We start from the raw sequence: 15,328 nt of genomic DNA, 5'->3' as shown, positions 1-15,328 counted from the left end.
AGTGGGCAATCTAAAGTTACCTATGATACTAACATACCAAATTTAGTTTTCTTATCTGAAAAATTAAAAAAGGTATAGGGGATGAGCCACTTTTGAGAAACACCCGGTATATTAACATAGTACAAAACGCAAGAGTTAAACAAAAATACACCAACCTGATAGGATAAAATCATAAATATATAATGACCATACGAATTTATTGGAACGAACATTAAACATCTTAAGCGGAGATCAGAACCGTGTGGGCGAACCATCAGTCGGAAAAACAAAGAGATGGAAGAACACCCACCGCCGGCCGTCCGATATAAATATATAAAATTTCCATTTAGAAAATGCCGACTCATAATAAATTCAAGACGGGCCAGTCAGAAGTCAGTCGCCCGATGCATACATTTCCTCCCTCGATGGTAGCAGTAGCAGCGGTAAACTGGGGCCTCCCAGGGCTCCAATTGACCCCGCTCCCGAGATGTTGAGCCTTCCGAACGTGACAAAATCTCCGCTGGGACTGTAACGGGCCTTTGAAGCGATTCCAAATATTTTACGTTATGAAATATGGCGGCCGCATTTATTATAAAAGGGCAAGCCACGGCAGCGCCGCCTGATGGCCACCGAGTCCGTGAATAAGTAATGGAACCGTTCTATAAGGAGAAAGATGATGTCGAACGATGGAACGACTTTTTAGTTTAGTCTGTGGCGTTTCGCTATAGAAGTAGAGAAAAAACTTTTAAAAATATACTGGAAATTCTAAATATACAAAGTAGTCCGAATTCGGGAAATTTCGACAGCATATTCTGGGACAGCAGATTTTTATTTTTATTAAAAAAGTTAAGCGTTAATATCATCATCATTATCATTTTCAGCTTATTCAACCATCTTCAATTATGGTGTAGCCTCCCTCGCATAAAGTAGTTGGGCCCATTGTTGTCTATCGTTAACTATGCGGGCCCAAGTTTTCCCTGCTAATTTCCTAATTTTATGGTCCCATCTCAGGTTCGGTCTTCTTCTAGGTCTCTTAATTCCTTGTGGGTATCATGCTGTAATTTTAGTGGTCCATCTGTTGTCCGTCCTTCTTGCTGGTTTCCTTGTTATTGGAGGGATTTGACTCTGTGGATGACATCTATTACCTGGGTCGTTTTCCGTTTCCACTCTAATCTTTTACGGTCTCTCTTGGCTATTCCCAGCATATTTCGTACCATTGAGCGTTGTGCGACCTGCAGTTTTCTTATAAAGTCCGTTTTAAGTATCCAGGTTTCGCAAGCATAGGTCATGACTAGTAGTACACATTGGTCGAGTGTTTTCTTCTTTAGATAAAGTGGCATTCTAGATTTAATATGATTGTGTTTCTTCCATAAGTACTCCATGCTAACTTGATTCTTCTATTGATTTCTGGTAGTAGAGATCCCGAGCTGTGTATTAGTTGTCCCAAATATATAATATATTCTTCTACTATTTCCAGTGTTGTGTTATTTATTAGAATGCCTTTTCTTTCTACTAGTTCGTTGTACATTACTTTATTTTTTGCTAAATTCATTTTGAGGCCCACTTTATTGCTGGCTCTATTATTGCTAGTTCATCAATTTGTGCATATAGTTCTTCAGAATTATGGGCAGTTATTTAGACTATGTCATCAGCGAATCTTAGATGGTTAAGATATTCTTCATCTATTTTTAATCCTTTGTTGGTCCAGTCCAGTTGACGGTAGATTTCTTCTAATGTTGCTCTAAACAGATTTAGGAATCTCGCGTCTCCCTGCCATACTCCTTTGCCAGTTGGAAACTCTGATGTTGTTTTATATATCATTACTCTTGCTTTGGCTTTTTTGTATTGGCGAGAGTTTCTATATTAAGGCCTGTCAATACCTTGTTTGGCTTGGGTTTCTATTGTTACCTTAGGATATATCGAGTTGAAAGCCTTCTCAAAGTCTATAAAGTTCTCCCGCCAGTAGAAGTTCATATTCTTTTGTTCGACTGATTGTTTCTCTTGGGATATGTATGTGCTGAAGCCGCTTCATAAGCCTGCTTGTTCTCTTGGCTGTGCAGCGTCTAGCTTGTATGTTACTGGTAGTAGAATGTTACTGGTAGTAGGATTATTGGTCTATAATTTCTGATATCTTCTTTGCTGTCTTTTTTATGAATTATAGAATTATGTTGGCGCTATTCCAGTCTTCTGGTATGTTTTCTCCTTAGACATATGTTGTAAATATTTGCTAGGATTTTCCAAGTTCTCCTACCAGCATACTTAAGTATTTCAGCTGTTATTCCGTCGTTCCCTGCTGCTTTTCCATTTTTTTAATCTTGAAGCGTCTTTTCTACTTCTCCCATAAGAGCTTCTGGGGCGTCGTTTTGTGGTAGGGACAGCCTTTCTTCTTCATGTATGTTTTCGAGTGCGTTATAGGTCGCTGTAGAACCTTGTTACCAGACTTATTATTTCGCTTTTGTTTGTTATTCTGATGCTGTTGTGTGTTAAGGCGATTGATTAGCTGCTTCTTTCCCATCATGAGGGGTTTCTTAGCGTTCTTATAGCTTTCTATGTTTTCAATTGCAGTTTGTTGTTTGCACAAATTTTTCATTGTAGTTTTTGATGTATTCTGCAATCGTCTTTCTTCTCTCAGTTTTCATTTCTGTTCTTTTCCTGAGAAGTGTTTTCGTCTCATCAGTCAGTTTATTATTTTTGTTACGCTGCTGGCCCACAGCGTAACCAATTCCAATTTCTTTTGCACAGTTTAGTACAGCGTCCATTAACCGTTTGGGTGTTTGTTTCTTTTTTGGGCAGCTTGTTGTCCAGTAGCTGTTATATTCACTGGATCTTCTTTTAGTGTGTTGGTGTTTACTCTAGTTGTTATTTGTTTGCTGATCAATTGTAGTCTTTCTAGTCGAATGTCAAGGACTGGTTCTGACGAGTTCTGAAGAGTTCTGAAGACTGGATCTGACGAGTCCGTGGTTATTTGCCTGTTCGAAACTTGCTAAGAACGCTCACATCTTTTACTGTGTTGATCTTGTTAAAATAGTTAAAATGAAGTCAATTTCATTCCTAGTTAGGGGCTTGCCGTGCCCATTTTTTATTTGTTTTCTTCTTAAAGTATAATATATTGGCTCTGAACAGTTTCTAATGATATGCGTATTGTTCAAGTCTCTGTTCTCTCTCATTTCGTTCTGCAATTCCAAAGTTCCCCAGTTGTTGTTCCTTTTCTTTTAGTTTTCCCACCTTTGCATTGAAATTCTCTATTAGATGTTTGAAATGACTATTGTTGCTTTCCAATACTTGGTTGATTTCATTATAGAATTCTTCTACTTCCACGTTTGAGTGACTAGTTGTTGGAGCGTATGTTTAGACCACTTACAAGCAATATTAAGCGTTAATATATCGGCTACAAAAATAGATCCGGTGCGGCGTATTTAGAATGGTAGACCTGTATTACACAGGTCTTATTACGTACCTATTAAATTATTGTTGAATATTTATTTATTTATATTATTAGCTGCTATAACGCTTTAATTCATTTCCACATTGACTCGTCCCATTAAACCTTTCACGAATTATTCCACCGTCAAAATTTGCCTCGAATAAAGTCAAACGAGTGGATTTCTTCAAACGGGCTAATTCGTAGCGGCATATCGTTCGCATACGAATTCGCCATTTCGCCCCGGACGAAACGATCTCGCCCGACAATTAGAATTTCACTGACTGTACACGAACGTATGATTTCGCGAGCAAGCTGGCTGCTTGATTAATTCTTTACTAGCTTTTTGCTAGGGTTATGCGTCGCGGCCGACGTAAAACTTTACGGCCCGGATCGCCTCGAGCGTCGTTAAAATTTAAATTTGCAGAAAGAGAGAGGAGCGAGCGTTGTTCGAGCGCGCGCGTTTATTTTTGAAAATGCAAATGCGGAGAGAAAATAGAAATTAAATAAAGGTTTAATGCGACTGAAGCGATATGACGGTGGCGGACCGTTACTAGATGCAAATGAGCGAAACTACTACACTTAATTGTTGACTCTGAATTGTTTCCCTTTTAAGACTTTTATCATTTTATCTTGTTCGGTACTTTGTTAAATTAAACAACTGCATGTATAATGCTGAGAATATATAAATAAAAACTTGTACATACTTGTATTTTTAACGAGGAGTAGGTGGATACCTAAATACATTCAACTAATTTTACTCTACAGTATATTGTAACGTTTTTCAAATAAGATATTTTATTTTGATGTTTCTGTTACTATCTCTGAACTACCTATCTCATCAAGGATCCTTATAATAGTACTGTACCAAAACTGAAGCGATTTTATTAACCACCAAGAGGAAACTCTCTCATATTTCATTTGAACTTCTTGGGATAACAATTACACTAAAGTTTGGCTTGATTCAAAGCTTACATTCGGCGAGCATATAAATCAAATCATAGAAAAGACGGAAAGGACTTTGACCGCACTCGGTAGGTTGATGCCTAATATAGGAGGACCAATCAAAACGTAGAATTCTAGCTTGCGTAGCACACTCTCTACTGTTATGTGCCGCATCAGTGTGGCACTTCGCAATAACAAAGGGATATACATGTACATGTACACTGATGACACACATCACAAGTACATGCGAGAGGTAGCCGACGCTTTATATAGAGTATAGCACTGTAAGAAGAATACAGGGTGTCCCAATATTGCATGGACATAGAACTACTACGTACTTTTGGAATCAAAATAAGTTCATTAGACACAATTTATCTCTATACAAAAGTGCTTTGTTTGTCCACTAGAGGGCATCGAACTTTAAAAAACTATACACATTTTTTCAGATATTTTAAAAACCCTTATTCAGAATTGAATGAGATTTTGGGTGTCTATGTTTTGCTAAGTGCTCTAACATTTGACTTTCATAAAATTTAAGAAAAAGTATGGGAAAGGTGAAAACCAGCATTACCCCTACATAAATTTTAGTACAAATATTTTTTTTAATTTAACTCCATCGACGGCCAATTTTCTTTTTGTAAAATAGTCCCTCTAGTATTTACTACATTTTTGTCTCTTGTATAAAATCGCCATGTTTACTAGGAAAAAGATATTTTTCCAAAACCGAAAAATGTTTTTTGTCACATTTAGTTATTGGAGGCGCATAAAATCTATTGTGTTTCAAAACAATCTAGTTGGCGAAAATATGGAATTTTATGTTTGTAGTATGTAGTACAGTAGTTTTATGTATGTAGTATCACAAATTATATTTAAATTAATTAACGTTCGGGTTTATTTTTAATTGATGGTCCTCCAACAGACAATCGACAATCAGCACTTTTGTATAAAGGTAAATTATGTGAAATTAACTTATTTTAATCCAAAAAATACGTAGTTGTTCTATGTCCACGAAATATTAGAGCTCCCTGTATATTTTTTAGGTCGCTTCCTCGGTTGTTCCTAGACCGATACCACGGTTTGAATTCCGTGTAAACAAACTAGGCTCCGCCCAGGTTAGCCTTAGCAGCAAAAAGAAGACCTTAACTTAAAATACTATAAATTACTAGAAGCAAAATAAAACACTAATGCCTAGAGCCCCTTAGCCAACACGCCACGCCACCCCATGCCATCCCACGCTATCACACGTGTGATGAGCGATTCGTTTCCCCCATATCTCATGTGTATGATCTTTCCCACGTCAAAACACGTGGGCTCACGTGGGCCCACGTGGGATAGCGTGGCGTCTCGTGGCGTGTGGCTTAATGGGGTCTCGACTTAATTCACCACAATACACCAAAACACTTTAGTTTTGCACTGGACGCGCGTTTCGCTAACAATGGACTCAGTTTTAGTCGTCTGCTGATGATGTTAAAACCGAGTTTAATCATCTGCTGATGATGGTAACGCGTGCTTAGTTCAAAAGTAAGATGTTTTGGTGTATTTTATATTACTACTACTATCTATCTATCTATTTGCTATATTACTACTACTATATATTTTACTATCTACTATATTACTACAAAGCTAGGCTTTAGAAACGTTATAGCATCAAGGATCTTTCTAGTTAGAAACGAGAAAGTTTTTTGTTGTATTCTTCAAAATTAACAAGTACTACCTGATAACAATTACTGAAAGAGGCAAAACTAAAAAGCATCAAATTTTCTGTATGATTATTTTTTAATTTGTGTGAATTATTGTCCGAGTAAATTATTGTCTGAACATATTAATATGTTTTTTTTTTCACTAAACAAATATATAAAATCCATTTTTAAAAATATAATTTCATAATACATATCGGAATCTTATTGCAAAGTGTTTTTTTATACAATAAATAAATCAAAAAACTTTTAACTAACAATATACCTACAAAATAAAACGAAGTAACTTACATACCTTTTTTTCTTATCAAAACCACCTCTTAACCCCTAAAACTGAGCCAGTACATCCAAAAAAATCGCACATTTTTTCCGACTTCGACCCCATTACTCCCCATTTATATTTCTCCCGAAACCGTTCGAGGAAAAAATCTCAACTTGATGGCGCATTTGCGAGCTTCCCATCAAACTGATTGAAACATTATAAAAACATGCATCTCGCAACCGCACACTATTTATCTTGCTTAGCGCAATCTCGAAACTTTTAAATTATACTTTCGAGGAAGCCTCGGCGAGGAGGTAAATTTATGACTTTGATTTTGGCGAATGGATTTTTTTCCAGAGTACTGGCTGACAGCACACGGAAGGCGAATGTTAAATTGAAGAATAAAGTAATAAACAAATTCAGTCACGTAAGAGGCTGGAGATCTATCTGTAATAAAAATTTAACCATGTTGTCTTCTAAGAGATATCAATTAAGACGAAATCTTTAAATATATACATTTTAGCTTGATGCTTTTATGTTATATATCAGCTTCATAAATGTAGGTACTTTCTTTATTAAAAGTATTTAAAAAATAAATTACATTCCGATAATTGAGACATGACTGGATAAAGGTGTCATGTCGCTTTTTTAAAGTTTCAAGTAAATCGACAAAACACGTCTAAAAATTATTGATGGTGTATCACACCTTTCCGTGAAATGACATCTTCACCATCTAGGATTTTTTTTATGGTATTTATGTTTCATATTTAGAGTCTATTGGAGAATAGATCTGTCAAAGGGATGTTAAAATGCGACATGACACCTTTACCAACTCATGTCTTCAATTATTTGAGCATCATATCATGACGAATTATGAATATTTGTTAAAAATTTGGTTAATAATGGTTCCTATTACTTGTAGACTACAACTGGAAACAATTGGTTAAAACAAAATGAATAAAAAATAATCAAAAAATAAATAATAGTTTTATATTAATATGTTAAAAATGGAAACAACGTTATTGAAAAAATCCCCAATTGTCATCTTTCAGAATATAGAAATACACCAAGAACTTAACGACTGTGACTTTAGTTTACTTGAGTAAAATTAATTAATATAAACTAATAATAACAATTGTAACTGATTACTAAACTACTTGTTAGTGATTTATAATAAATATTTTTATTTTGTTATGGCAACTATGATGTTTTTGCATAAATGAATTAAAAAAATAGAGTAAAAATTGAAAAATTCAGAATAAGTCGCAAATTATTAAAAATAGGTATATAATATAACTTATAAAAGTTGAATAATTTTGTAAAATCTATCAGAAAAAATGATAATATATAGGGTGTGCCATTTTAAAAAATTTGAAATTTTTTTAATTTTAAATAGTTAAAATTCATAAATATATTTTGAACACCTTGTAGCATCTAATTAAAATATTTTCACATATATATTTTACTTCATCTCTATAAAACTCTCCTACAAATTTTAGTAGTCTAACTTCATCAACAATGGCATCACTGACAATATTTTACCACACTGAAATCTAACGTTTGATTAAACAAATTCAAATATTTAAAAAACTATTAATCTTTGGTATATACCTAACATTATATATAAAAAAGTTATAGGATTTTACGCAGAATCTAAATATATAATAGAAAATAGGGGGTTGCCTTTAAAAAAGCATATGTTATATTCGCCACACTTTTATGAAGCACTCTGTATATTCTATAATAATTATAAAATATGTATCTTAACCTTCCCTATAACTTTATATTTAACATTTTCTGTAAACTCGAAACAAATGAGATAATGGACTTTATCGTTGACTCACCAGTTTCTGTTTTTGTTTATTTAATATTTTTGGTACCATAATCGAGTTTATTTTTTTAAATATAGACATGTTTCAACAGTGCTGACAAGTTCGGTAATTTGAATAATGAAATTTTAAAATTTTTACGTGACTGTGGGCTTTAATATCCTTCTAGAGGTATCTGTATTTATTTCTAATTCTCTAAATAACAATAACTTTGAAGTGGAGTACGCCCTTGACTAAAACTATTTCTATTAAGTGAAAAGACTGCCCTTCGAAAGCACCGAGCGCATAAAGCTTCGGAAAGAACAAGAAGTGTTCGCGGTCGAGACCTCCAAGCGCTGTTAAAACGAACGTTAATGTTACGGAGCTTCGGCGCAATGGATGTTTTTAACGGTTATGTCTTTTCAAAATGTTATATTTTTAATCGAATTAGAAAACAGGTCTTCGGGGAGCCATTTTAACATGGCGCCACTATTCCGATAAATATACAATAGTTTTAAGCAAATTCGGTTTACGCTTGTATCGAATATTTTATTTTTCATGTGCCATTGGGTAAGAATTAATAATACATATTTAGGTAATATGGATTTTAACATTTAAAGAAACAAAATAGTTATATTTTCAAAAAAATACTATGTGGGTATTTTGCCACTCTTTCACCAAGAAAATCTACAAAATAAATAATTTTCAACAGCTTACAAATGAACAAATTTGCCCAACGAGCAAAAAAATGCTTAACACTTCGAAAGTTTATCACTTTCCGTCGCCGTCGAAAGCAAAAAAATACAAAGAATAAAGAAAAAACTATTTAAAATATCTAATGCAACTATTCGAGAACACTTAGTTTTTTTTTTAAATAGATACGTCTACAAAAACTGTTGACGTTCTAGTTAAATGACATTATATCAAGTTAAACAAAATCAAACAAAAAATTCTAAATTAATAATTACTACTGATAACAATAATTAATTAATAAGGTAAAACCAAAAAGCTACTACTTTCTGTATGATTATTTTTAATTTGTTATGAATTTTTACCTAGATACCTATGGTATGTTTATTTATGTTATGTTCTTTAAAATCAAAAAAGCGATTGTCAGACATTAATAACATCTACAGATTATGATTGTATTAAAAAGGCCTCTTTTATTTTTCTTTTAGAGGCTATCGCTTCTTTCATTATAATTTTTGCATTGTCAAAATCTATTTTGTGCCCTGTGTTCCATGAATGCTGACAAATCTTAGATTTGTGAAAGTCGCCCTTTCTTAAACAATCTTTATGTTCTTTAATTCGAACATTTAAAGGTCTAGATGTTTCACCAATATAAAATTTATCATATTCACATGGTATTTTATATATTATATTTTTTGTTTGTTGTCTAGTGTTCATTGGTTTAGTGTGTGTTAAAATGGATCTAAGTGTATTTTGTGTTTTGAAAGATGTTCGTATGTTATATTGTTTTCCTATCCTTCTTTTTTTTTCGAAACGTCTCGTATTTATGGAATTGTAAGTTGTATATATTAGGTTTGTTCCAACCAGCATTTCGGAATCGTTTCGAAATCGTACTCGAATCGGTTTTCTTGCACTTTGTTAGCATGCGCGGACTTCGAATAGTTTCTTGACGGCGCAAAAAGTATCAACGTTGGAACGCTTTGTGGATTGTTTTCGGGACTGTCAAAAGAATTTCATAACATAACCCTATTATTTTTGTTTGCAATTTGCAATAATAATAATTATTATTCTTGAAATGGAGAATCAGAATCCAGTAATTGTTGGTAAGTGTGGTTTCAACTGTATACTCACTAACTCACTTACCTATCCTCCCTTTTATGATCCTGTTATGCGTAGTTTCCTGTTATGCGTAGTTTCCTGTTATTTCATTGCAGTGGCAGAATCTTTGAACATTATTTTATAAATAAAAAAAAATAATTAAAATTTCCGAACATTTTACTTCACACAAACTCACAAGCAAAAGTATAACGCACACGTATTCGAATTCGTAAAAAATAACCAAGATAGAAGCATCAGCCGGACGCCGGACCAGAATTAGCTGTTAAAAATCGATAATCCCTGCCAATGTGCTTTAATGCGCAAGTCAACCCAAACAGTTCTCAATTTGGACCATGTACCGAAATTACCGTTCTGAAATCGTAACTAAACGATTCTAAGGTAGGTTGGTACGCAAACAGGATCGTCTGATAACCGACAAATCTCGGTTGGAACACATTTGAATTACTGCGCACGAGCGGGATCGTTCGGTAACGATTCTACGGCGGGTTGGAACAAACCTATTGTGTATTGGTATCATTGTGTGTATTCTGTCTATGATTTGGGGTTTGTATTTCGTTTAATGTTTTGACAATAAAAGATGGTGGATAGTCGTCTTTTGTTAATTTGATGATATTTTATATTTTTATATTATTGATGATATTTTTGCAATATGGCAACATAACGTTTCTGAAATAGACATTTTTTTGGATTATATAAATTCCACCATCAAAAAAATAACCCTTTGATTAACCATGTATAATAAGTCAAATACTAAAGTTTACAATAAACTGAGTTTACGAATTAAAGTTGATATATTTATATAAATTTTAGTTAAAAAATCAAGGAAATAGGTCTAAAAATAAAAAAATATATAACATTTTAAGCTTGGCCAAAAATTCTTCCGTTGCATTTTTTTTGCATTTGACATTTGAGTGTATAATAACAGAAAAATTAACCGAAAAAAATTGTAATAAATTTGGTTTTTTGGGTTGTCGTTTTGTAAGGTTACCCCGACCGGTTTTGACCCTTCCTGTACTTTTTCTTGATTTTTGTGAAAGTGATATGTTAAAGCACTTAGCAAAACAAAGACACCTCAGAAACATATATCTAATGATTTTATCTAGTTATCTTTTCGAAAAAAAAGTTTTTTTTCGAAAAGAATTAAAATAAGCGGATTGCGATGGTGATTTTACTTTACTTGATAGGGAAAGGCGTACCGGCAACGCCGGAACAGCACACTTTCGCATTTCTCTCACTCCGACTTAATAAAATCCCTATGCGATTTACTTCCACACATGTAAATACGGACCCAAAAGTAACAGTTGCCAGCACGGTATACGAGTATATGGGTTTCATCCAAAGACAAATAAGGATATAAAAGAGCTTTTATAAAAATCAAACGCCGAGAAGAAAAAATGGCAGACACGCAAAAACTGAGAGAATTCTTCTCGTGCGACGGCATTCCGGCCTACTTTGTTTAAAATATGGCGGCATAATCCTGCCACGATATGGCCGCATATTTATAAGGTCACCACTTTGTCATTCTTGAAGTTTAGATTGGATTTTGTAATGTATGCGCCACTCGCTGATGTTTCGCCTCTGCCTTCTGTCGGAATTTATGGCCGTGCCCGGAAATTTACTGATTTAAATCCATATTGCGTTGCCGGTGAAAATCTCGTTTCCGGTTTATATTTTCCGAGTTTTAGGGTTTTTTGCAGATCCGGTTGTAGTTGTTTAGTGATGGTTAGTTATTTTGTATGCATGGAAGTCTGTGTATTTTTTACATGTTATTATTTATTTTATGTCAGTAGGTATAAGTAATCACATTGGATAAATCTAAATCTGGAAGTACTATCCGTTCAACCATTGTTCAACTTTACGTCATTATTATTTGTCAAATATGCGTTTTAGGGTGTGTAGGTATTTTAGAAAATTTTAAGTACGTTCTGATATTATTAATTGAGTGAGTACCGTTTTTTAACATCATGTAAATTATAGATAATTACTAAACATTTTACCAAAATATGGTTTCGCTACATAAGCTATAACAATAAAGATCTTAGGGTCACAAATTTTTCGAATCTTTTAAGAAACAGATGTGGCTCACATTTACAAAAGTTTCGTATCCGTTTTGTCCCTGAAAAGTTTCCATAATTTGTTTCATATTCTGTCAAATATGAGAACATAATCTTATATTTTATTGTTTGGATTTTGTTCTGCAGTATTTGCATTTAAGCTTTCAATTTAAACAATCTTAACGTTTATATAATACTATAATTAAAAAAGCAGAAGTTATTTTTTAGGCGTTTTTGTATTTTTCTTATGCGATTTTATAATAATTTATTATATGCATTACAGAGATCATTTGTTTTAGGAATAAATGTAATTAATAACTATCCATACCCAAGAGGAAATGAAGAAAAATGGTACCAGCAAACGATTTTTTCTCTTTTTTCCACAATGGAATACAAGTTTTTATGTTTTAATTGTGTTATAATATGTAGCAAAATAAAAACTCTAAATTACCACAATACACCAAAACACTTTTACTTTTACACTGAAGGCGTTTTCAGTGTAAAAGTAAAAGTGTTTTGGTGTATTGTGGTAATTTAGAGTTTTTATTTTGCTGTGTAACACCAAAGGTTCCAACTCTCAACTGTAATCTTATAATATGTAAATACAAATATTTCAATTATTTTGACCAGAAGTTTTGATTGGCGTTGTTGATAGGTGACTAGTATGTAGGTGACTAGTTCGAAATTTGTACAAAGATAGCGCTAAATCGAAACATTTTGGAAACATAGGTTATACCATTTATTGTCGATTCATTTTCGAAACACAAGTTTCTCTCTTTTAAACACAAATATGATATAATGCAGATGATTTGTATCCGGCTCCATGTCAATTTTATTAACTAAAAATTAATTATTATTTAAATTCATTAGCGTTATTAACTAAAAATATGTGTTTTTATCGATTGTTGAGCTTTTAAACACTAAGAACGCGTTCTACTTACATTAATTTATCTATTTTTATTTTTAGAACAATTATAGAAACAAAAATCTATATTTCAAACAAAAATATTTTGTAGCAATAAATAATGATATACATATAAAAGGGGCATTAAAAATATGAAAGTACATTATTAAATTAAACGATAAATTTGCAGGACATTTTTTGTGCGAGAAAACCTAAAAACAAAGACGAAAAAACATATGGCGGAGGTCGACATTGTTGCTGGTTGTTTTCATTTTGAAATCCACACATATATCACCTAGACATAGACTATTTTAGTTTGGTATGTTGTCTTTTCACATTCAGAAACTGTGGCTGTTGAAAACGGGAACATATAGGACACAAATTGCAGAAAATGTTTCGAAACATTTTCTCTAAAAGTTTTGATTCCGCATCGAAACATTTCAGGAAGAGGCTAGTGCCACCACATTGGAAATACATATAATAAAGCCATATAAAATATATAGGTTTCTATTTTGTGTCAAAAAATAGACACGATTATTAGAAACATTATCTAAAATGAGTCCAAAAATGCTACTTGGGTATAGTCTGTCCAACAAGTCTTCACAAGATTTCGACAGAAGACATCCAAAAATAGCAAAGAATACAATTTGCCTGTAAATTAAAATGACAGATACAACTGTCACTCAGAATCGCCTTTTTGGACAAACTATACTCATTTTTTATACAAATTATTGCTGGACTGAATAGAATGAACGCACATATACAGGGTGTTTCAAAACAAATGCGAAAAATTTCAGGGGGTGAATCCTTGTTCAAAAAAAGGGTAGTTTGCTTTATAAACGTTGGGTCAAAAGTCCACTATTAGGGAGATATCACGGTACAAAGATGGCGGAAATATTATGTTTTTATTTTTTATCTTGAAAACGAAAAGCGATAGACTAATGAAGTTTTATGGAGCATTACTGTTATGAAAACACACTTTCTGGTAATTTTCTCACTTTTTTTTAAATGAGTGGTGGGGTTGAAATAAACTACCCCTATCATTCTTGGTAACGAAATTTAAAGAAAAATCTTATCAAACACATGCAAAAAAATTAATTTGGATAGTTTAGTTTGTTTAGAAACTTTTTTATCTCTTTTGTTTTTTCATAAAACTCACCGATTTGAAATTAAAAAATAAAATTTAAAGCATTACATGCCAACTCTTTTTTTTACGCAATTAAATAGATCATGAAAAGGCTTCGGAATAATTAATTGATCGTAAGATAATAACGTATTACAGTAGAGTAATGTCAAGCTCAATGTCATTACAGCAGCCCACTAGATTCTTTATCTAAAAATGTTTTTTGTCCTGACATGTAATGCTTTACATTTTATTTTTTAATTTCAAATCGGTGAGTTTTATAAAAAAAAAAACACAAGAGATAAAAAAGTCTCTAAACAAACTAAACTGTCCTATATTTTTTTGCATGTGTTTGATAAGATTTCTTATCACTGAGTGCGCCGAGACGACGACCATTCGTGCCATGAACCTTGGCACGTCTGATGTCGAGGATGGAGAGCTGGCCTCTGTGGAGCCGTCTCAGATACTGGCTTTTCTTAAAGCCCTGAGACTGTATGATGAGTTATAACTCGTTATAACTCAAGAAAGGGGAACACACAATAGACATATAAGGTCGCGGTGATTAACTCCCCTTCTAAACATTCTACATTCTACATTCTACATCTCTTTTGTTTTCAAGATAAAAAAATAAAAACATTATTTTTCCGCCATCTTTGTACAGCGATATCTCCCTAATGGTTGACTTTTGAACCAACGTTTATGAAGCAAACTACCCTTTATTTTGAACAAAGAATCACCACCTGAAGTTTCTCGCATTTGTTTTGAAACACACTGTATAATTTATATTATTACATATTTCTTATCAACAAAGTGCACGTCTGTAACTTTTATGTGGTTGAACAACCCGTAATATCAATATTTATATCTGTTAAATTGACGTCTTATAGATAGAAAAAAATATATTTCTTACAACTTTCATTATTCTACAGGGCATTTCTTGTAAAGTAATTGATTACTTTTAATGAATTCCGGAAACTTACTTCCTAAAGCACACAGTCGATAAATATTTACCCGGAACATAAATCATTTCGTATCAAAACGAAAGTAACCAGCCCACTAGAGCTATCCTCCAGAGGATCCTGCCCCGAATTTGCGTTTTTTCCGCTCGCTCGCCATTACAGATGTTCGAAAAACGGGAAATTAACGGGACAACTTATCTGGCGCCGACATCGAAATCCTTTTAAATTAATTCGTGTGACGTAATTCTAATTCGGTCGGTCGTTACCGGAACCCTTAATTAATAAATCCAAATGCTTGAGAGACAAATTACACGGCAATATTTCATGTCAACAGTATGACACCGCTGGGAGAAGATGGGAAGGGTTA

At 33.2% G+C, this 15,328-nt stretch overlaps 1 protein-coding gene across 1 annotated transcript in view; it reads left to right on the top strand.

Annotated features, from left to right (window-relative positions):
* The window catches only part of LOC115874113 (cGMP-specific 3',5'-cyclic phosphodiesterase-like), a 251,683-nt gene extending 251,172 nt beyond the window's left edge, over nt 1–511 (top strand). Inside the window, exon 12 of the mRNA XM_030889208.1 lies at nt 357–511. Within this exon, the coding sequence (XP_030745068.1) occupies nt 357–511 (155 nt within the window). The remainder of the gene's footprint in view (nt 1–356) is intronic.
* The last annotated feature ends 14,817 nt before the right edge of the window (nt 512–15,328 follow it).

This window comes from Sitophilus oryzae, unplaced genomic scaffold (genome assembly GCF_002938485.1).
Source record: "Sitophilus oryzae breed Bouriz unplaced genomic scaffold, Soryzae_2.0 scaffold_1009_pilon_pilon, whole genome shotgun sequence".
NCBI classification, from domain to species: domain Eukaryota; kingdom Metazoa; phylum Arthropoda; class Insecta; order Coleoptera; family Curculionidae; genus Sitophilus; species Sitophilus oryzae.
Note: the sequence above shows the minus strand (reverse complement) of the source record. Positions and strands in the feature narration are given on the sequence as shown.